We start from the raw sequence: 23,566 nt of genomic DNA, 5'->3' as shown, positions 1-23,566 counted from the left end.
ACACTCGAACTTGCTCAATATTGCTGTCATTGTCGTTGTCAGTTATCATTCTCAGCGACTACCGCTGTTGTTTAACAAATTCTTTCTCGAAAGTATCTGAACACTTGGTGAGTCTCTACATCTTAAAAAAAGGAATTATGTGTGTTTTTGCAAAATGCTAATGAGACGTTGTATCTCGGTTGTTTCATTGTTAATAATTATGATTTCCCTCTGCTACAGGTAAAGGATTCAAAATGGCGCCTTTGGTGGGCAGAGTCTTGGGTGAAATGGCAACTGGAAGACAGCCAAGCTTTGATACCAGCTTAATTGATATAGAACGGTATATCCAAAGCAAAAATACCCCAAGCAAACAAGCTAAGCTTTAAAGGCAGTGGACACTATTGGTAATTACTCAAAATAATTAGCATCATAAAACTTTCTTGATTACGAGTAATGGGGAGAGGTTGATAGTATAAAACATTGTGAGAAAGCAGCTCCATCTGAAGTGACGCAGTTTTCGAGAAAGAAGCATTTTTAGACGAATTTGATTTCGAGAACTCAAGTTTAGAATTTGAGGTCTCGAAATCAAGCATCAGAAAGCACACAACTTTATGTGACAAGTGTGTTTTTTCTTTCATTGTTATCTCGCAAACTCGACTACCGATTGAGCTCAAATTTTCACAGGTTTGTTATGTATGCATATGATGAGATATACCACATGAGAAGACTGGTCTTTGACAATTACCAATAGTGTCCACTGTCTTTAATGGGAAATAAATAAAACTCATTCCCCGTTTGTAGTTTATCGCTCAGTGAGCGTTTTATACATTTTTGTTTTTAAATCGATGTCACGCAAATTGTATAATCGGTTTTTCACCATTTTCTCGTGACCCAGATGGCCGATCGATCTCAAACTTCTACAGGTTTGTCAAATAATGTATATGGTGGATTACATAAAGTGCTTACACTTACATCAACTGTTTTATAACCGAAAACAAATTCTGTGAAGTTCCTTTAAAGAACCATACTTGAGCGAAATTATTTTAATGTGAATGCTATATTTATAATGTGTTTGTCTATCATGTAAATGTTATTTTTTACTTGTACTTATTTGTAATTATTAATCTAAATAATGCCCTATTAAAACCAAATAGTATCACTTGTGTCCTCAAAATAACAATCTCCCACCAATTATGTATGTATGTTACTAATAGTTGTGAACGTTTCTCTTACGTTTATGCGTTTATCTATTTGCATAGTGTCAGAGTTCACTACCCTCGACCAATCCCCTGCTGGCATCTAAGGAATCTTGTTTAGGGTGTGGTAGACCTATACCTCTATATACAAATAATAAACGACGTACCATTGCACTTGGTACCAGGGTATTGGATTTTTTAGGTCACTTCTGTTTCTGGTTCCGTTTGGTTCAGTTCACCTTATTTTCTGTAGCCAACCCAGGGAATATTTCGTTGCCAAACTCGTAAGTAGAATACTTCTTCAATGATATTGAAGATTTACTATCAATTATTTCCATTGTATAAATGTGTTGGTCATTGTAAATTATTCCTTCTGTAGGCATTTTGGCGTCATGTGTGTGAGTTTGCTTTGTTATACGTAATATAATGACAGAAATGATTATAACAAACAAACTGCACTTGATTTACGGTTAACCATCAATTATAAACAAATCTTGGCAAACATGGAAAATACAAAATGTCAAAAAAATAAATCATTAGGCTTTAGGCCGTGCGAAAGTGACATGATTTATCAAACACGTTTAGGCCCATGACGTCTGTTTAAAACTATCGAAGCAAATCCATAAACAAAACCCAGAAAAATAAGAAAGCATGACGCACAGCTCAGTTCACGTGCTGCTTGTAAATTAAGTACGAAAAAAGTTTTTGGCAATTACTGGTCTTTGACAATTATACCAACAATGTATCTTGCCTTCAATTCAAGTCAGTAAAGAGTTATTAAAAAGATCAACAAATACCGTATGTTGTGACAATAACCTAATAAAAGATAACCTATTATTTAGCTTGGACCAAGACAAATGAAAAATTACCAAAACAACAAAGCGAGACATAGTGATAAATCAGTGTGGTTAAAGAACATTATCCTAATGGGTCCATAATTTATGTATTGAATAGGCCTTATTGCAGCTAAAGTCTCCATAGGGCCAGCGTATTGTTAGTGACTTGTTATGTTGCTGATTGGCTGTTAACAGTGACATTTTAACACACCTTTCGCGGTTGGTGGCGGAAAGGTTATAAGTAGCCAGCTTTGAAACCGTGGTTTATTCATTCTGAGGCGCGCAAGCTGAGAGACAGTTGCTTTATTTAATACGTTGACGTCTTCTGCTTCAAAATGACAAACTTGCAACGAAGGCCTACATGTCTTTTGCTGTTGGTGTTTATTGGAGGTAGGTCATTGTTATAAATATCTTTGTACATGAAGTGTAGGCCTACTCTTTAGCAGTTATGGCGCCGGGGCCGGGTATAGACGATGTGACCTCTGACGTCACACGAAAACCATATTTTGATTCGCGCGCATACCGCCGGGCAAAATCTTTGTGTTTTGGCAGCCAGCTAGAAAGTGTATGCAATCTTACCATGACTATACGGGTGTTTTTGCCCGGGAAACATGACGTATACAGTGTTCTTTTCAACAGAGGGCGGTTTGAATGTAAACATAGGTCACATCGTCTATACACATGCACATGTACATGGGATTCAATTTGTATGTTGCAGCTAAACCCGCTCTTGTGCAGGCGTTTGCGTAGCACTCAATGGAATAAACGCTCGTTTACATTGTCCGATATTTTTTAGAGTCATTCTACACACATTTTCAGTTGTAAAGATTCAAGTTTTTGTATAAAGTATCACACGTTTGATACAAGCACAATCTATAGATTATACAATTTAACAAAGAAATTCATAAATGATATAATGTTCATCATAGCTTGGAACAAGTTGCCTGTTTTAACTTTCCTGTTCAAGGTTCAACACCTATGTGACATAAAGGGAATTTTTTGTACGTTAAATGGCTTTAGACTTTCTAGCAAATCCATTGTGTGCACATGCTCAGAACGACGTAAACAATGACATTTTGCCTGGTGAGTCTGCTGCCACCAAGCGTTCCAAGTCTCCCATTACCGAAATTTGTGTACTGCGCACCGCACTATTATGGACCACACATAACATGAATTAGGTTTTAACGTAAATTATTATTATTATTATTATTTTTTTTTTTTTTTTTTTTTTTATGATTATGTTATCAATGACTCAAACAGTCAGATACCACACCGATAACATGTTTTCCTTTTCCAAACACCTCCACCCCCACCCCCCTGACACTGGATTTGAGACAACTGGAAAAGCAAAACAACTGGAAAAGCAAAACAGCTTTAATTCGAACGCATGAAAATTAAATTGACTGCTCATTTGCCGAATTTGACCGAGACAACCTATATTTGCACTTTCAATGTCATTCTGGGCATATTCCTGGAACTATTCTGTACAACAAATCAGCTTGTAAGAGCTAGAATCTTACCATCAAATGAATGATTTATGAAAGTGTTTGATTTGGAAAAAACCTCCGCGGATTTTCAAGGACTTTTAGTATGTCATTCGATATTCATATCCTGAAAGGAAATCAGACCACAGGACGAGGCTCATCCGATGTCACATTTTTGTCGGACAGGCCACAGGATGGGAGTTCATATAATATGGAACAAGGTTCCACACGATGAAATGTATGGAACGCTAAAATCATCGGTGTTGGTCGTTTGCAACCGGTGATCAAATTTGTCATCGGTGGTGGTCCTATGCGATCGGTGATCAACTTTAGCAATCGGTGATAAAACACGATCGGTGGTCCATTTTAGCGATCGGTCATGCATATTCATGATCGGTGATGGTATTAGCGATCGGTCATGCATATTCACGGCCGGTGATGGCTTTTTGCAATCGGTGGTCAACTTTAATGATCGGTGGTGGCTTTTTGCAATCGGTCAACTTTAGGGATCGGTGCTGGCTTTTTGCAATCGGTCAACTTTTGCAACCGGTGGTGGAATTTTGGGATATCCGAATTGTGCGTTCAAAACCTATGATTGTGTAGATTGTGGATATTAATTGTTGTTATTTTCTAGTTCACACCACCATGGAGGAATATTACACTCACCAGCGGGTTGACTGACTTGCCAAACGTTTTTAGAAGAGTACCATTTTATACCTATGTAAGGGGGAACGCAACAAACATCAAATTAATTAGCTCTTTGTAAAAAAATAATAATAATAACAAATCGGTAGGAGAGGGTGTGGGTTAATAGGGTATCTTTAGGCCTTTTCACACGAGGAAATTAAGGGGGGGCTCTTTGTTATGCTAGTATGCAGCTCATCAATATGTATATCTTTCGTCAGACGTCAGACAACACAGGATGTGAAGTAAATGAATTATTCATTTTGACGTCCAATCACGCACTTCTCTTATCACAACCTTTGGACCCTATCATGCTCACTGAGCGTCCGTGGTGGTGGTGTGATGTAAACATGTCTCGTCTTTCGCGGGCATTATGGTAATGAGCTGACCGTGGGAACTCTTCGCTTATTATAGTAATGAGGTCAGTGATGATTATGTTATCAATGATGATTATGTTATCAATGACTCAAACAGTCAGATACCACACCGATAACATGTTTTCCTTTTCCAAACACCTCCAGCCCCCTGACACTGGATTTGATTGAGAATTTCTCGCTCCTGTATTATTTCCGCTTTAGTACTTTATAGCACCTGTTTCGCCTTGCGCCCCCCCCCCCCCCCTAAATTAAGTACTTTATACAGTACGTTTTTCATTTTGGATTCAATTAATACATGCCTCTCTGTTTAAAAGGAAATATTTGTATAATACTTTACCTAGCCTTTTATAAAACGTGTTGAGTGCGTCCCGGTTTTACTATATCTGTGCTTGTCCTAAAAACAAACATTCATATGATGCACATAAAAATTATGTTTTTTCGATCAAAAACGGTTTTTGAGTGGTCATAATGTTCTCACCTCCGGGTCTGTTTACACGGGGCTACTTGTATGATTTCAGATTCCCCCTTACACACAAAACTATCGGTAGAGACTCTTGTTCAAAAACATTTCCCTTCACTGAATATTACTATTTGTATTTCCCCGGCATACACCATTTCCGGAAGACGACAACCAATTGTGGGACATAGATTCGCTTGCACACCCTCTCCTACCCCTTTGTTATTATTGTTATTATTTGTTAGAAAGAGCTAGTTAATTTGATGTTTGTTGCGTTCCCCCTTATAGTTATAAAATGGTACTCTTCTAAAAATGTTTGGCAAGTCAGTCAACCCGCTGGTGAGTGTAATTTATTCCTCCATGGTGGTGTGAACTAGAAAATAACAACAATCTACACAATCATAGATTTTGAAGTAGGCCTGCACCGACCGGACGCAAAATTCGGATATCCCAAAATTCCATCACCGGTTGCAAAAGTTTACTGATTGCAAAAAGCCAGCACCGATCCCTATAGTTGACCGATTGCAAAAAGCCATCACCGGTCGTGAATATGCATGACCGATCGCTATATACCATCACCGATCATGAATATGCATGACCGATCGCTAAAATGTTTTATCACCGATTGCTAAAGTTGATCACCGATCGCATAGGACCACCACCGATGACAAATTTGATCACCGGTTGCAAAAGACCATCACCGATGATTAAAGTCACCTGGAAGTGGTATTTTTTTTAAATAAAGCTTTTGTCACTAAAATATGTGTTTTTATTAGAGGAATGTGAATAAAAAAATATCTAAGGTTTAAAAATCTTAGTTTTGATTGTATTTACAAATTTACGAGTAGGCCCCGACCCGAGAGGGCGCTGTTCGTGACGTATTTCAAGGCACGATATTTGGAGAGAAAATTTGTAGTCGGGCCCCCGACATTACGTTTGGGAACACGGCACATCAAAACAAATTTAGACACGATTTTACACACATACGTACATTGAAACTTGAACATGTTGAACGCCTAGTGGTTTTTACAAAAGCTATTTTTATTTAACTATGCGACTTTTTAGTGACCAAATGGGTTGTAAGATGTGGGTCTGCCTACGTATTATTATAGAAATACGGCCACGGAGCAGACTGCACGCACGCACTATGGCTGCTGTATAATGGGCGGACGGTCACATAGGACCTGCACGCACGGTGAATCGCATGCGGTACCAACATAAAATACGTGTCATTTGGCAAAAGCTAAAAACATACCCTCAAAGTTCAAACTTACCCGATTTTTTCCACGTTCAGCAAATGCTCCTCTGAGTTTGTCACGTCTTTCAGATACCTTCTTCGACTTCCCACTAGCTAGAAAAATTGTTGGGACGGCGTCGTGTTTAAGAATGGCTCTTCTAGTCATGTCAAATGAGTTGTGTATCCAGGATTCGAAGCACGACGGCTGTAAGTGTTCGCTGCAGCGCTGAAAAAGACGTCGGACCGGACCACTTTGCTCTAGTTAATCTGACTTTCGCAGCCCACAACCGCCTATACTTGGGATCTGCAGGAAACAGATGAAGACTGACCCCATCTTTAGTTGTTTTGCTGCATCCAGCAGCAATACACCTGGTCGGCATTGCCGGAAAAATGCCAAAAAAAAACCTTTTTCGCAGCGTACAAACTCACGTCTTAGAATTACATGTACTTTTGTACGTGTGTTTATCTACGCATCGAGGGGGGTCTATGTTTGATCGAGGCAAAGTCTTCCTTTTCCTACGTCACAAAAGGGGTAGGCGGAGTCACCCCCAGTCACTTAATTTATTTTTTTAACATATAAATCGTGACAAACAATTACTCAAAAAATTGTTTTATTGTTAATAAATATATACTCTTATGTTTAAAAGAAAAAAAATCCTATTTCCAGGTGCCTTTAAATGCCTCTTTGGCGTTCCATACGATAGCCTATTAAACCCATTCAACCACAACATAAAGAACTTGATTTCGATCGGGGGTTTCCCACAATCGTCCCCGCCATAGTCAGACTGACAAAATATTTCCGGGCATTTTTCATCAAAAGCAGGTATTATTTATTTAGTTATTCATGCATAGCCTTTTAACCAATTCAACCACCGCAAAGATTCATAAATCGATTTGGGTTTTTCCATATTCGTCACATAGTCTGAGTGAACTAGTAACAGCTATAGGGTGTGCCACTCTGCCATAGTCAAACAGATTGTTGAGTGAATTTCTTTTTGCAACGTTCAACCTTTTGATTTGACGCTGTGTTTCAAGCAACTGTCTTATAGTTTCTTCGACCTAACGTAAGTTGATTATTTACAGTACATTAATGTGAAAGGAAACCAGATTAGGAGATATTTAAAGAAATATTGCATTCGTTCTGAGGGACACATCCAATGGTGGATAATGGTCAGTAGGTCTACTCTTTATTCATCGGCAACTTCGTTCAATGATGGTAGGATGCAGCTCGACAGTCCGAAGCTTCGGTAGTCCGAAGGTTTTTTTCCGAAGGTTCGTTAGTCCGAATGTTCAATACGTTCAAATACGTATTTACATGCTAAAATAATTTCCGTCTCATGATCACTGAGACGAAAATTATTTTCATGACATTGTTATACACCCCTTTCTCAAAAACTACAGCACCTCAGCAAGTAATATTTTCAGGGAAGCTTTCTCCATTATCTTTAAAGTGTGTAAGTTAAGTGTAAATCTGTAGACATTGTGTTTTTTGTCCTACAAAAAGTGCATGGGGGGGGTAATAATGTGGAATGGCTTTGAGACGCCACCCTTCGGGTATATAGCGCTATATAAAAACCGACTGTTATTATTATTATTATTATTATTATTATTATTATTATTATTATTATTATTATTATTATTATTATTATTATTATTATTATTATTATTATTATTATTATTATTATTATTATTATTATTATTATTATTATTATTATTATTATTATTATTATTATTATTATTATTATTATTATTATTATTATTATTATTATTAGGCCTATATGCCGTAGACCACTTAGATTGTTGATATATATTTGTTTTTCATTAAATCTTCAGGTGAAATTCAAGCTCTTTTCAAATCAAAGATGGCTGAGCGAGTAACAGCAAAGTCAGTCTTAAGAAAGATCAGTCAGAGACATCTTAAATGTCAAATTTGCAATGACCGCTTGGTGGAGCCCAAAATGCTGGAGTGTTCTCATTCATATTGCCTGAAATGCCTTCAACAGCTTGCAGAGACGAACCCAACTAGTCAAACACTGATATGCCCAGTGTGTCGTAGTGAAACATTGCTGGTTGAGTTACGTAATGATTTCAAATCGACTCTTATGTTAGATGAAATAGAACAGCATGAAACAGAGCTACGCAACCAACAAGAAAATCAACCACCTAATCAGGAGTATGTTTCTAAATGTAGCAAGCATACTGACAAGGATGTTATCATGTACTGTGACCCATGCAAACAGTTGATATGTACAACTTGCATTGCAAAGGACCACAGAATGCATCCTGCTATTGAACTAAGTGTGGTTTTTGACAACTGCAAGAAGAAAGCCAATGAAATATTTGCAGAAGTAGGACAACATTACATAAGTTTTAAGATTGCCATGCAAGACATAGAATTGTTTCAGAAGACGTTGGATTCTATGTTTGCTGCAACCAAAGCAAAGATCTCCAAGAAGGCAGATGATGAGATTGCCAAGGAGGTTGCAAAGATCAGAGAGGAAGAGAACAAACTCATGTTGGAGTTAGTCCAGACGTTTAAAGACAAAGCCACACAAGGAGAAACTGCAAAAGCCACAAATGACAAAGCAATGACAACAGCGCAGAACTTGAAAGTTGTAGCTACGCAACTCATGGACAAAGCGAACTTTTCTAAGAATCTACTTCTCATAGAGACATTTTTACAAGACCTCAAGGAATACACAAAGATACAACCTAAACAAGTGACGCAGGAACAGGCTTACATTGACTTCGAAGATGATCAGGAATCATTCGGGAGACTGAGAATCAACGCAAAGCAGAAGCCAGAAGGAGCAGCTTCTGCTGAAGCTAGAATGCCAATATGCAAACCCAAGACAAAACTGACACAAAAACTATGGACTCTGAAAGCAGAAATAACAACATACAGGCCTAAGAGCAGTAAACAAATAAAAACCTTCTGTGCATTAAGTGTTGATTCCTACTGCAACAGCGACATTGTCTGTGACATCAAGAGCAACACCTTGATCAAAATATCAGCAGACTGCATTGGCAAATCAAAGGTCATCCCAAAAGAGCTGTCTATTAAAGGTCTCACTGATCCAATCAGAGTGGCTGTGAACAAGAATGATGAGCTCATCGTTGTAGGTGACACTGCAGTTAAGATCTTCAATAGAAAATATAAGCGTCTCCATCAGTTCGCGCTGTTAGTTGGACAGCCATTCGACCTACCACCATGTATAGCTGTGGATGACAACAATCTGATAGCAGTAGGGTATCACCAGATACAGATCGATCTACACAAACAAGATGGATCTTTCTTTAGAACACTGCTTGCTCCAGGGATTGGTCAATACTTGACTATCCACGAGCAGCATCTTATCTACATCAAGACACGTGCCAAGAAGAAGTTAATATCAACGACCTACGATGGTAACGTTGTATTCTCGATAGATTTAAATCAGTCTTGGTGGTATCGTGGGTTGTGTTGTGACAAGGATGGCAGCATCTATGTTGCTGTGTGGGATCGCGCATCACCATCAGGTGACATCCATCATTACAGTCCCGATGGCGAATACATTGGATGCATTATTAAGGGCACCCCTTATCCACATGGTATAACATTCACACCAGCTGGTGATCTGGTTGTGGCTACACTTGAATCAGTTCAAGTCTACTGTCATGACTAAAGAGAGCCATGATCACTGAATGGCTCACACAAAATGGCACAACTTTGGAGAAGGGGTGGTTCTTAAAAGACAGTTGATAAACCCATTGCCATTATCGTGAGTTACTAAGATGACTGGATCTCTAAAAAGGTCACAACTGAAAGTTCAACCTTTGCAAGACCCCTGTGGTTTCTCTAGCTGTGAATCATTTAGGTGTCTTTACGAGAGTCACCTTTTGACATCCAGACAAACTGAATGAACAAGCAAGCGAAGCAGTAGGGTGATGGACCTGGGAGTGCTGGACCTTAACCCTGACCCTTCAGAAGTCCCTCAATGGGTTGAGGACGGTGTTTAACGTTGGCGGGAGAGACCACACCCTTACAGCATGCTGCCTCAGATATCACAAAATATCACATACAGACGGATGGACACGGTCGGGCAATACTGCAGGCACGAGCTACCTGCAAGCTAGCCTGAACATCTGATGTCACACTTTGAGGCTCATGAATTACACCAGAGACTGCAGAGAGTGGCCTCTTATATAGGTCAATCCCCGCCCATCTTTACCTTTCACCCACATTCATATGCAGACGACCGCAAGTGCAGCTGCCAAACGTCACCTCGGACCAATCAAAACAGAATACCTACGTCACTGCATGTTTGTCCAATGAAAACAGTGTATCTAATGAAATCGCTGGTTCTAAAAAGCAAGTACCTGTGGTTATTATCCTTGCGCAGAGGACCAGTCTACCTGCAAGCCGCCTGGTGATGTCTGAACCGACTCATGGGTTCGCTCGTCCTCAACGCCTTGCCATAACCAAAGGTGCTGAGATAAGCAAACGTATCAAGCACGCTCATTAGTCTACCCAGAAAATGCTCAATCCCATCATGCATCACACTCATTATTTCTATGCACTGCACGCATGACGTACTTCCTGAACAAGAATCTGTGCAAGCTGATTAGCCCATCCCAGCGGTCCTGGAGACCTGGCCGCTGGGGACGAGCGAAACTCTGGGATGAAGCTGAGGGGAAGATAGAGACTGAGCTATGTCGGTGTCCTGAGGAGAGATGCTAGGGGCAGAGACACAGCAGGGTTGGCTGACTGCATAAAGGACAGGAAGGGTAGAGAGACGCCGCCAGGCCCGCCTGCGGGCGACATGATAGGGGTTGAACACAACCAAATGAAGAGAACTCAAACACTTTCTTCTATTTCACTTGCAAGAACTCAGTATCGAACATCTACTGTTACACCTATTTTAATCAAATTGAACTCAGAAAACAGTATCAAGTTTATTGGCATGGGAGGTAGTTTAAATCAATGCTATGACTAGCTGGAATAGCATTCATTTTTACTGGAGTTCCAAATAAGGATTTGAAGCAAGATTTTCTAAGCGTGAACGTGGTCTTCAAAATGTAAATACTTCTCTTGTTCAATTTTAACAATTATATCGCGATACATGGGCAGTAGTGTAAATTGAAGGCTACTAAAATTGTGGTGCAGAAAGACAGATTGACTAGAGGAGGATTTGAACCGGAACCACCAGCAGTTTTAAATTTTGAGAAAAGCAAGTATTACAGAGAAAAGCTATTTTGTCATACAAACAGGAAAAAGTGTAAAAAGAGGCTCAGATGTTGAATATTCGGAAACATACACAGTACACCGTCGAATCTTGTTATGAAAATAGCGCCCTCAATTTACACACAGAAACTATTTTATAAAGTAGTTTAAATAATTTGTGGCTGTTTTGCCGTAGAGGGGCTAAATGGGGTGACTGATAAGTGATTTCAAAGAAAAACAAAATAATTTAAATGTTCTTTCTTTCACTCAAAAATGCTTCTTAATATTAACATAAATAGAAACAATTTTTCTCTACTGTTATACACCTTTAATCATAAATTTTGAACTGCAACTTTGTCGTAGATGATAAGATGATCCCCAAAACTTGCATATATAATCACAGAAAAAATGACTTAAGTTGTACCCTCTAACTTGAAACTCTTCTCTGTAAAAGTTGATAAATTCAACTATAGGACTGAGTTGGTAAAAGTCTACATGACGTGTGAGTATACAGGGTGCGTTCGTTTAGCTTCCCTGGGTCGACCCCGGTGTGTGGCGGTTTTTTTCCTAGGACAATTGTGTGCAGATAATTACCCACGTTCGTCCTGGGAAAAAAAACGCCACACACCGGGGTCGACCCAGGGGAGCTAAACGAACGCACCCAGTGTATTTTGTTGGGGTCAGGTTGACTCATCTATTTATGCCCCTGCCTTTCACCTCTGTGGACCCCGGTTCGAATCCCACCTCAGACCGGAGCCTTGCATGTGGATTGGGAGCTATCCCTACCTGATTCCGTCGGTTTCCCCCTTTGGGGGTTTCCTCCAATATCTTCTTCTTGTTTCCTATTAATTCTGTTGTGGCTGTACTGTTGGATCAATTCAAAATAATATAAATTGGGTGTTGCTCAATGACATAAACACCATAAAGACTAAACATATAATTAGCGCTGCCTAAACGAAAATCTACATTTTCGCTCTATAGTCTGAGACATTAAATTTTACCAATGTTTAGCATTAAAATAGCAGCAATCGGTGAAGAAACACCATCAGAAATAAGTACATTATCGTGTGTCATTTATTTCTCGATTTCTTAAAGTGACGTTGTGTTCAGGAATTTCGGCAAGAGTGTTCTACTTCGGTCAAGAGCCGGACCCGGGGCAACGGAACAAACTTCGCCTGTGAATAGTTATGCTACCCCATTGATGAACTATGACCTAAACAAACCAAGAGTGTATTACCAAGATGACCTCTGACCCAGGCAACCAATTGCATGGGTGCCTCACTCAGCAGCGTGTAGCCACGGTAAGAGAACCTGGCGGGCCCGCCTATAGAACACACCATTTTCGCCCGGTTTTGCAGCAGCTTTTGTCCCTCGGAGATTCGGTCCCCAATTTGGCCAACTGTGTACAAACTTCTTCCGATATAGCGCCCTCTTTTGAATCCTCCTCCTACAGCCCACGTTAATTCCCCATAAGGGGGGTCGACAGAATCTCCGGTGGACGGAATTCCCTGGGACACCGGCACTCTGAGAAAAATACTCCCTGCCGCCTAGCACAGATTTCTCACAAATGAAAATATTGTTCACTGTGCATTGATCTCAGATTGTCCATGCATTGATCTCAACACAGCTGATGATAAGGTGTATCTAATCTACAGAGAGTAGAGAAAGCAAAGATTCGGCCTTAAAACATTTTTGAGGTAGTTTTTTCCCTCATCAGCCAACAGAGGGCGCTACACTAACTTTACGATTCCGCCCGGAAAAGGCCGAAAGTGATACACGACGTTGATGGCGCCCCGTGTTACAGTGTATTTATTTTAGACTGCACTCTTCAATGGTTCATCATCATCATGCAATGGAGAGTGTGTCAATGACAACATCTCACTAAACTGCAATATTATTTCCGTTCTGAACATCATCCACATATTGTATTTGTAATTGTAGCATACGTTTCAACATGGCGGTTGCCAGCGAGTTAGAATGGATACCAGAAACTTTGTACAATTCAGCAATAACTGCAGTTGTTTCCACGTATTCCAGACATAGACTTGAGCTCCGATTACTCCCAGAAAACATACAATTTGATGTTTATTACAAGGTTTGTCAGTTTGTATTGTATGAACTCTAAATATGTATGATAAATGATTGATGGTGTTCGATTGTCAGTATTAATTAACTTAATTATATTGGCTTATATTGTTATTTACATTTTCCTAAAGTTTGCTATATAATGTTATTGTTAGACCCCAAATAAAACTAAATGCTGATGTATGTTATAATCATTCTGAACAGTTAGGTCAAATCGTTTATCATCAATCTTTTTTACAACACTGACACTGTGATCATGGTGATTAGATTACAAACAAAACTTGGTTTCTTTTGTAGTTTTATACTAAAATAAATTGTGGCGATGTGTTTAAAATACCTGACTGAAAATGCCATTGAAATTGAATGCACAATAGCCTATAAGTACATGTATCTTTTCCTCCTTCCAGTGAGAGTTTAGTAATTTCTTAATTTAATTGCTACAGTTTTGGCATCTACAAAAATGCTAGACCCAGGCCCAGTAGCTGGGGCACTGTGTGTACTCTATTTTTATAGAAAGGGTTGACATCTTTGCATTTAATTTATTGCTAGTGTACTAGCTAAGAAAAATAAGATTAAAAATATGTTCATGATGGATGGTTTCTCAGATTGTGAACTTAAAGCCATTGGACCCTTTCGGTACAGAAAAAAAAATAAAAGTTCACAGATTTACAAATAATTTACAGGGTTTATAGAAGGTAATGGAGAAAGACTTCTCTTGAAATATTAGTCCATGAAATGCTTTACTTTTTGAGAAAACAGTAAAACAATATAAATTCTTGTTAGCGAGAATTACGGATTTATTTTAAACACATGTCATGACACGGCGAAACGGGCGGAAACAAGAGTGGGTTTTCCCGTTATTTTCTCCCGACTCCGATGACCGATTGAGCCTAAATTTTCACAGGTTTGTTGTTTTATATATAAGTTGTGATACACGAAGTGTGGGACTTGGACAATACTGTTTACCGAAAGTGTATAATGGCTTTAAAAACAAATCATCAAATTGGAACACAAAAACTATCGTGTGTACCTTAATCAAATGCCAGTCGGTGGTTTCTTTTTTGTTCATGAAGGTCTTTGACTTTGGCATTTTCTTTGGCTGAGTGTTCGGGAAAAATCAAAACAAATTGCCGTTTCCCAATGTATGCGGCCTGTTGGTTGGGGTGCTATATGATCTGACCAAGGATAATTTTAAATGCAGTGGACACTATTGGTAATTGTCAAAGACCAGCCTTCACTTGTTGTATCTCAACAATACATAAAATAACAAACATGTGAAAATTTGAGCTCAATCGGTCATCGAAGTTGCAAAATAGTAATGAAAGAAAAAAAACACCCTTGTCACACAAAGTTGTGTGCTTTCCGATGCTTGTTTTCCATACCTCAAATTCTAAATCTGAGGTCTCGAAATCAAGTTCGTGGAAAATTACTTCTTTCTCAAAAAATACTTCACTAATAATAGGGAGCCATTGCTCACAGTTTTTTATAATATCAACCTCTACCCATTCCTCTTTGCCAAGTAAGGTTTTATGCTAATAATTATTTTGAGTAATTACCAATAGTGTCCACTGCCTTGGAAGGGGAAAGATATTATACTTCTCAAAATTATGTACCATTTTGGATTGTTTACTTATAAATCTTATTAGGCCCTCCAGGATAATTGATCAAGGGGAAAGAATTCCATTATAAAGGTCCTAAAATTTTGCCTTTCTAAAACACTTCCTGATTAAAGGGTATTTTCGTAAAGGAAAAGATAGACTGAATACTTCCTTGTTAAAGAATGGTTTAAGAAAGGGGAATCTTCAATAATGAAGCAGCACTACAAAGTAGAAGAAGATAGTACGAATTCCATTTTAATAGCACTCGCTAAGTACCAATTCTTTGCTTACACAATAAGCAGAACGATTCTCTGAAATTACTAATTAGATACATGTTGACAATTTACTGTGAAAAAACTTGTATCGACTTTGAAGCAGTATTTACATAGTGATGATATGAAGATCTGTACAAAATAAATAAATATTTCCTGTTAATATTCCCTCTAGCTGTACAAGCAAGGAAGGCTTTGCCAACTAGGCATGGAGTTCTGTGAGTTAGATGTCTTTGCCAAGGTGCTGCGAGCCAGTGACAAAAGGTATGTTGGGGCATCTCCCAGTTTTCACAAGTACATAATATATGTAATATTCTTGGTTGGGTTTGGGTCCTTCTTCCTCACGTACGTGCGGAGTAGTAGTAGTAAGTTAATCGGGAGGGCTTGAACTTGAAGTTGACGTTGAATAATTAAAGTTCGCCACAGAACAAACAAATGACACAAGTTGAACTCGAAAGTAAGTTGATGTCACAATAAACGATTTTATTCAGAGTTCTCTGCTCGAACCCTCCTGTTCTCCAGTCTAGCTAAAACTAAACTCTTCTTCTTACATTCCTTTTCTTTATTCCAACCCTTGTTATTAATTATCTTCTAAATCACAATATTCTTAATTCCAAACCACCCGCGCACACGCTCGCGTTCAGTAATTAGCTCACGCTTTGCAGTAGGTTTAGGGTAGATCACTACAACTATGATTTATTTACCTACAATCCCGGCCAAAATGCTTGGGCCACCCATTCCTAGCGTTTACGTAAAACCATTCACTGAACACTTCCCTGACAATAAAAATTCTCTCCCCCGTCCTCTCTCCCCCCGCTCAATGTTGACGAGACGCAGAAGACCGTGTAACAATGGGAACGAAGAAGACATGCAACAATGGGAAAGATTGTGCAACAATGGGAACCAACTTTAAAAAGGGGGCAGGGGGGGGCCCAACGAGATATGGCAGGGATTGTAGTATTGTGCATGCTGCCAAGCTTTTCTTGGTGTTGAATCCAGACCTGTAAACAACATGAAGCATTGTAGAAGTAGATGAGAAAAAGGCTGGTTCTTTCAGACCTCAAGTTAATTTTTGTTTGACCATCAACTTTCTTGCTTGTGAGTTCCCTGACGGAGTGTCTAAGACAGTCTGGCACATTCTAGGTGAAAAAGAACTTTCCCGTTGGCACTTGCCCCCAATCCATTGCCCGGCAAACATTCTCTTATAGGCCCATTGCACAACGCGCAGCTCACATACACACGCTTCTCCTGTCCGCCATGTTGGGGGGTCAAAGTGGCACAAAAGGATAGTACACATGTTTACGCACCAATGCGCGTAAAAAAGCATGTACCATCCGTTTGTGCATGTTTTGACCCCAAACATGGCGCGGGAAACTTGCATGCATGCGCACTGCGCTTTTCACAATGGGTCTATGCCACAACATTGTGCCAAAGTAGAGGCAATTCTACAGTACACAAGTAAAAGCAGGCACTTGCACCAGCCGTTAATTTCACCAAACTCTTCCTAACTTAGGATTAATCGTAGGACTAAGGACAAGTTAAAATCCGTATCCTAAGACGTTAGGACGCATTGAACCCATTCTAAGTTATTTTAGGACGAGTTACTCGTCCTAGCTCAAGATGGGATTAATCCTAGCGTTTCGTGAAATCAGCTGTAGGGCAAATCTATTCTCGTAGCGTTAAGTAGAACTCAAAGTTTGATTTCCTGTTTTTGATTGATTCTCTTTTGCAGGCATCTTCTTCACCATTGTCTACAAGCTCTGATGGACCATGGGGTCAAAGTGGCCTCGGTTTTAGCTGATTCTTACGCTACACAGGCAACACACCTTAGCATTGACCAATCTAGCAGTATGGAAAAGGCCATTCAACTGGCAATTTCACTGGGTAAAAATTTGTCTTTCAATCTACATGATTTATGGACTGGACCCCACCATCCATGTAACAGAAATTTGTTCAGTAAATTTAGAAGATTGATGGATTTGAATTGTTTAAGAATTGTGTACATTTTTTGGCTTTATTTTTTGGACCCCTGACCTTTTGTTTAGCCCTCTTACCATACAAAATCATGGTTGCGCCCTTGTGCCCACCCGGTTAACAAAATTATGGTTTTAATTGTTAACCAAAAAGTGTACAAACAAAAAATCTAATACTTTTGTGTACTGTGAAAAAAAAAGAGATGTTCAACTAGTCATTCTCAGTAAGGTGTAAGGTAGAGATGTTCTACCAGTCCTTCTAATTGAGTGTAAGGTAGAGATGTTCTACCAGTCCTGCTAATTGAGTGTAACGTAGAGATGTTCAAACAGAGCTAATCGTGTTGTGTATTGTGAAAAATAGAGATGTCCTACTAGTCCTTCTCTTTTAGTGTAACGTAGAGATGTTTTACAAGTCCTTCCAATTGAGTGTACATGTAAGTTAGAGATGTTTTACTAGTCCTTCTGTATCCTTATAGGAGGGTTCCTGTCTGAGGCAGGATGGTACTATGAGGCAGAGAAGGTGATAGACTCTTGCTTTAGACTGTGTAGTCTTCATAGAGATGAGGCACATCAACTCATGGCATATGAATGCTGTACAATGTAAGTTTATATAACTCTTCATTCATTACAGTGTATTTTGCATGTTCCATAAATGCTTCTCTTCGCCCGGGAGTGTTTTTCATTATGGGTACCTATTGCTGATGTAAATCAACTGCCACCAAGGGCACTTTGCCACCTACTCCTGGGGCTGAAACAGGGTTACCCCCTTTATAGTGCTTAAGGGTGTAGGAAGGGTTACATCCACTATGAGAATGGCTGATAGCGCAGAAAGCACTTTCTTCCCAACTTTTTGGCAGTAGAGAACTCTCTCGAATTCCCAAAAATCTATTCTGCTGCAGTAGAATATATAGCACTCTCGCACATGCATAACACCTGCCACAACAACCCTGCTGAGAAGTCATCTTCGTTTGATCGGCCATGCTCTTCGGAGACCTGAGGTACCTCTCGCTACCTTCGTAAATCCACAAAACCAGCCATCTGAACCCTTTCGACAGGGTGGAAGACTCCGCTGCACCTACATATCACAGCTTATAGACGACCTCAACGCCATCAGCCCACAACACGATCAAGCTATTCAAGCTGCCCTGGATCGGCCTGGATGGCAGAGGCGAATTTCTAACATTGGACAAACCCATGGTCACAACGTCTTGAGCCGAGTTCGGCCCGAGTAGCGTCAACTATATATATATATATCAAATAATAAACCACAAGGGAAACTGACTGGGTACATTTTTAAATGATTTAGGATTGAACAAAGAAAAATTGACTAGAGCGGGATTTGAACCAACGACCTCCGGTTTAACTTGCCGGCGCTCTACCAACTGAGCTATCTAGCCCTATGCTGGTGGTCTCCCAATTTTGTCAATATCTTTGTTCGAGGGTGCCTGTCAGAAGCCATTAAACCGCAAACTGCCGTGTAGCCAGGGATCACACCCGGGTAACGATACAACCTGGGAAGCGAAAGACGGGATCACCTTAAGGGGATGCGACTTTTTATATCAGATATCAAATAATAATATAATATATATATATATATCAAATAATAAACCATAGCAAGACAATTTCTGAAAAGAACACAATCTACCCAGCAAGTAGATATACAGTGGTGTTACCGCACACCAAAATATACTTGATTTTATTATTATTTTGATTCTATTTTTTTTTCCAGGTTAATCCATGTACGGAATGCCAAGTGTAGATACGCCCATGCTGAGGAATCTTTCATTAAAGCCAAGTGTATCATTCAGAGTCTTAAAGATGAGAAGCAAGTCAACGTTGCTGCCCTACATGGAGAGATGTGCGCTCTGCTGTTTGCTAAAAGCCAGTATGATCAGGTACGGATGTTTCTTATACGAACATGTTGCCTTGGATCGGACGAGTTAGTCTATAAAAAGTGTTTATAACCGTTTATTATAAAATGCATATTGTTGGAAGATGTTGAAAAGAATCCACACAGTAGATATACTCATGGTGTTACCGCAAACCGAATAGACATACATGTATATACACGAACCATTGATCGATGGCCAGCATTGTTACAAGCACTGGAACTATTCTATTCGCCATTGGCCGCCATCTTGGATTTGAAGCATGATAGCAAACATTTGATATCAGAAATGAAAGTGGGGTGGTAGAAAACTTACAAAAAAACATTTTAAATTGTGTTTTTATTCTGTTATTTGGCTGATATATGACATTCCCGATTTTTCTAATTTTGGTGGCCATCTTGGCGGCCTTCTTGGATTTCTATAGTTTATTGGTTTTTTTTCACTGTTAACATCCCAATTGTGTTTAAGGACCCTCCCTATATCAACCACACGTACAATATTGTCGTGACCTTTTTCTTTGAGCATGGTAAATATTTGTCAATAAACACGTACAGAAACCCGGCTACAATGCATGCTGAAGCCCACAACTCAGTACAACGTCAGACTATTCTTCCTTCAAACCTCACTACGGTTACATTGACTTCAATGACAAAAGATGGCTGCACCACAATACAGGACAGGTCTAGTACCCCGTACTAACAGTACTTCCTTCCTTCCAACCAGGCTTACAAGCACTGCGTCCTGGCTCTCAAAAATGTCAACAGCAGTGTGCCAGTCCGGTGTTCAGTTCACATTCTGCGACAGGCGGCCAAAGTTTGTGTCGTCAAACGGGAGTTCAAGAAAGCAGAGCTCCTTATTAAACATGCTATTTTTCTTGTAAGGTGAGTGTAAAGGGGTCTCAATGAGAGTGAAATTAATTGTGATTATATTTAAGGTGTACGTTCTCCTCGGCTGTACTGAGAAGACCAAATAGTAACCATCAGGAGCCTGTTCGAGGTCTTTCATAAAAAAGCCCCTGATGACAAGGTACATCATGGACATGCTGCAAGTTGGTGTTGAACGGAAAGTCCTTCAATCAAACAGCTCCTGTTCACCATACTTTGTAGTACCAAGAACAAGTCACATCACTTTTGCCGATAGAGCCTTCTCGGTATATGGACTCTGGAATAAACTTCCCAATCACATCAGGGACACAACATCATTCAACACATTCAAGGCACTTCTGAAAGCCCACTTGTTTCAGGAGGCCTACCATCAATGACTTATTTATCTCATCTGTCCCTCAGCGCCTTTAAGCAAACCTTTGATTTAGGCGCTTTATAAATTGTTTATGATTGATTGATTGCTGGACTCAAACTACAGATGGATTTAAACCATTTTGAGCCACCTACGGTACTCTTTTTCTAATTCCCAACCATGACAATATTCTCTGAGGGTTACATGTATGTCAAAATGAAATCATGACAGAAGAAAGCAAAGATGTAGTTTTGTTTCCTTAGGCAGATGTGTACTATGTGACAAATGGAAGGATTAAAAACCAACTTATAAGATACTGCTTTGGTGTTACCTCAAAATTCCCCAAAACTAGCTAAAGTCTTTTTAACCTTTCAAAGAAAAACTTTCACATGTACACACATACAAGTAATCTTTATGATTGGTATTGAAGGTAAGTTTACAACAGATTGTATAATTTTCACGTAAAATTGTGTACTCTTCTTCATTTTAAGGGAGAACTTTGCACGAGACATCCCAAATATTCCGATATTCTACTGGACTTTGGCTTTTATCTCTTGAACATTGATTCCATCTCGCAGTCAACAGTCGTGTACCAGGTACGAGTTTAGGGGCCGGAGTATGACACTTCAAAGTAGGAGATTTAGCATGGAGAAACAATGTTATGTATTTTAAACAGAAGGCACACCTTTGATAGTCACTCTTAAAATGAATGGCAATAAAAACTCTTGGTTGGAAGCCTACAGCAGCTTTCGATAGTATACAGCATTTTGAGAAACATTTCACTTCCAAGTAATGAAGTTATGTATAAAAATATCAGTTTTTAGGCCACAAAATTTAAATCTCAGATTGTGTATTCCAATTACGGCTTCCTGCGTGGACATAACTGCTCCGGATTTCCAGCGATATTTTAAAAATATACCACCTTTTGAAATGAGATGTTCACATGTTAGTTATTTCCTCCAATGTCTGACTTGGTAATGGTTTGTTACTTTACCATGTTTACAGCAAGCATTAGACATCAGGTTATCAGCGTTTGGAGGGCGTAATCTCCATGTTGCGATCGCTCATGAGGATCTCGCATACGCCTCCTATGTCCACCAGTACAGCTCTGGAAAGTTTGATGATGCAAGGTGGGTAACTATTAATAGTTATAACACCCCTTATAAATATTCTGCCCTCGATTGGTTTAGAGCGCGACACATAATATGTCTTATTCTTTACTAGAAGGCTGTGCAAACGCAACGCGCTATCACACAGTGGCATAGCAAGGACTTTTTCGGTGGTGGGGGGGTGGGCATTGCTCTTTGTGGGGGGGGGGGTGGGCATTGCTCTTTGTTGGGGGGGGGCGGGTAGGGGGAATGAGTTTGTCTGTGTGGGATGGGGGGTCATGCTTTTATTTTGGAAGGGCCATCTTCCTCATTTTGTGGCAGCGGTAGGGATTGTGATTGCGATCAATCACTAAATTTTGTTCATACACAAAAATATACTTATTTTTTTCCCTCTGCTTTTTTTTGTGTGAGCTCCATTGCAGTTTTTGTCATGGGGTGGCACTGGAAATTTGTGGGGGCTAAACTTGCAGCACAATACTGTAGTTTTAGTGTGAAATTGACAATTTAAAAACATATCAAGTGACAATTCTGATTCCTTTTGTGACAAATGTTTACATTACAGAGAGCATGCAGAGAAAGCTATCTCCATCATTACACAGATTCTACCAGAAAATCATCTATTGTTAGCATCATCGAGAAGGGTCAAAGGTCAGTAAAACTTGCCAAGTTAGTATTATAAATGTCTGTTAATGAAACCAAGGATGCCTCATAAGTTCTTTTACATGTATGAGACAGGTGTTGAAGGTTTTTCTTAAATTATGGGACCCATTTATGTAGCACCTGATAAGGGTTTACAAAGTGCTGTGGCGCATTCAGCAGCCACAGCCAGGAACCCAGGGCCAAACCTGGACAAGGAGATATTCAAAAACTACAGACCGGTTGCAAACTTAAAATATCTTGGAAAAGTCATCGAACGAGTAGTTTCATCACGTATTTCTGATCACATTCATACTTTCAACCTGTCCGACGTGTTCCAGTCAGCATACAAGCCTTTCCATGGGACCGAGGCTGCACTAGTCCGTGTGAGCAACGATATTCTCTCTGCAATGGACAATGGTAACCTAACAGCACTAGTCCTGCTAGACTTGAGTGCTGCTTTTGACACTGTCGATCACAACATCCTTCTCTCTCGGCTCCAGAATCACCTTGGCATAGAGGACACAGCCCTAGCATGGTGCAAATCGTATCTCTACAATAGAACTCAGCATGTATGTATTGGCACCGCGATATCCGGCCCTGTTGTTTTGAACTACTCTGTGCCACAGGGGTCGGTACTCGGCCCGCAGTGGTTTACGCTATACACTTTACCGATTCGTGACATCATCCTGAAATTTAATCTGAATTACCATGTGTACGCAGACGACACTCAGCTATACATCACGTTTAAATCTTCTCAAGAAAACGCCAATGCATCTATTGCAAGACTTGAGAAATGCATCCAAGAGATTCGACGTTGGACACAACAAAACTTCCTGAAGTTAAATGATGATAAGACAGAGTTCCTTCTATTTGGGTCACGTCAACAGTTAACTAAGGTTTCAGTGCCATACATCTCCATCGGTGATGCTCGGATAGCTCCCTCGCTGAAAGCTCGGAACTTAGGGGTTATTTTTGATTCATCGATGACACTTCAGCCACACATCAACAACATTGTTCGTTTATCATCATATCACATCAGGAATATAGGTAAGATTCGCAAGTACTTGGACAAAAGTGCCACTGAAAAGGTCATTCACGCATTTGTTACTTCTCGTCTTGACAACGGCAATGCTCTTCTCTACAGTCTTCCTAACAACCAGATTTCCCGACTTCAACGGCTCCAAAATACTGCTGCCCGCATTGTGACACTGTCTAGAAAATCCTGTTCTATCACCCCCATTCTGAAACAACTACACTGGCTGCCTATCTCTCAACGAATCATCTTCAAGCTGATGCTCATTGTCCACAAAGA

At 39.7% G+C, this 23,566-nt stretch overlaps 2 protein-coding genes across 3 annotated transcripts in view; both read left to right on the top strand.

The window, feature by feature from the left end:
* Positions 1 to 360: 360 nt before the first annotated feature.
* Positions 361 to 11,963, top strand: LOC139939204 (uncharacterized). Of its 2 annotated transcripts, none has more exons than XM_071934995.1 (2): positions 361 to 2,401; positions 8,084 to 11,963. In XM_071934995.1, exons 1-2 carry the CDS (start codon positions 2,347 to 2,349, stop codon positions 9,913 to 9,915), a joined length of 1,887 nt encoding a protein of 628 aa, XP_071791096.1. In that variant the 5' UTR covers positions 361 to 2,346; the 3' UTR covers positions 9,916 to 11,963. The 2 variants fall into 2 exon arrangements, with proteins under 2 accessions (XP_071791096.1, XP_071791097.1); XM_071934996.1 differs by lacking the exon at positions 361 to 2,401 and adding an exon at positions 7,099 to 7,314.
* Positions 11,964 to 13,301: 1,338 nt separating this feature from the next.
* The window catches only part of LOC139939203 (amyloid protein-binding protein 2-like), a 14,270-nt gene continuing 4,005 nt past the window's right edge, over positions 13,302 to 23,566 (top strand). The window contains 10 exon segments of the mRNA XM_071934994.1: positions 13,302 to 13,548; positions 15,584 to 15,672; positions 17,141 to 17,292; positions 17,858 to 17,981; positions 19,111 to 19,276; positions 19,994 to 20,151; positions 20,998 to 21,005; positions 21,008 to 21,102; positions 21,512 to 21,636; positions 22,178 to 22,263. Coding sequence (XP_071791095.1) covers positions 13,408 to 13,548; positions 15,584 to 15,672; positions 17,141 to 17,292; positions 17,858 to 17,981; positions 19,111 to 19,276; positions 19,994 to 20,151; positions 20,998 to 21,005; positions 21,008 to 21,102; positions 21,512 to 21,636; positions 22,178 to 22,263 — 1,144 coding nt within the window. The 5' untranslated portion in view covers positions 13,302 to 13,407.

The sequence above is a fragment of the Asterias amurensis genome, chromosome 6 (genome assembly GCF_032118995.1).
Source record: "Asterias amurensis chromosome 6, ASM3211899v1".
NCBI lineage: Eukaryota > Metazoa > Echinodermata > Asteroidea > Forcipulatida > Asteriidae > Asterias > Asterias amurensis.
The sequence above is the reverse complement of the archived record's forward strand: the minus strand, read 5'-3'. Positions and strand labels throughout refer to the sequence as shown.

Excerpts from the sequence above, each read along its gene's own strand:
- LOC139939204 (XM_071934995.1), top strand. The coding sequence starts at position 2,347 with ATGACAAACTTGCAACGAAGGCCTACATGTCTTTTGCTGTTGGTGTTT. Across the intron at positions 2,402-8,083 it reads GCTGTTGGTGTTTATTGGAG|GTGAAATTCAAGCTCTTTTC; the intron begins GTAGGTCATTGT and ends TTAAATCTTCAG.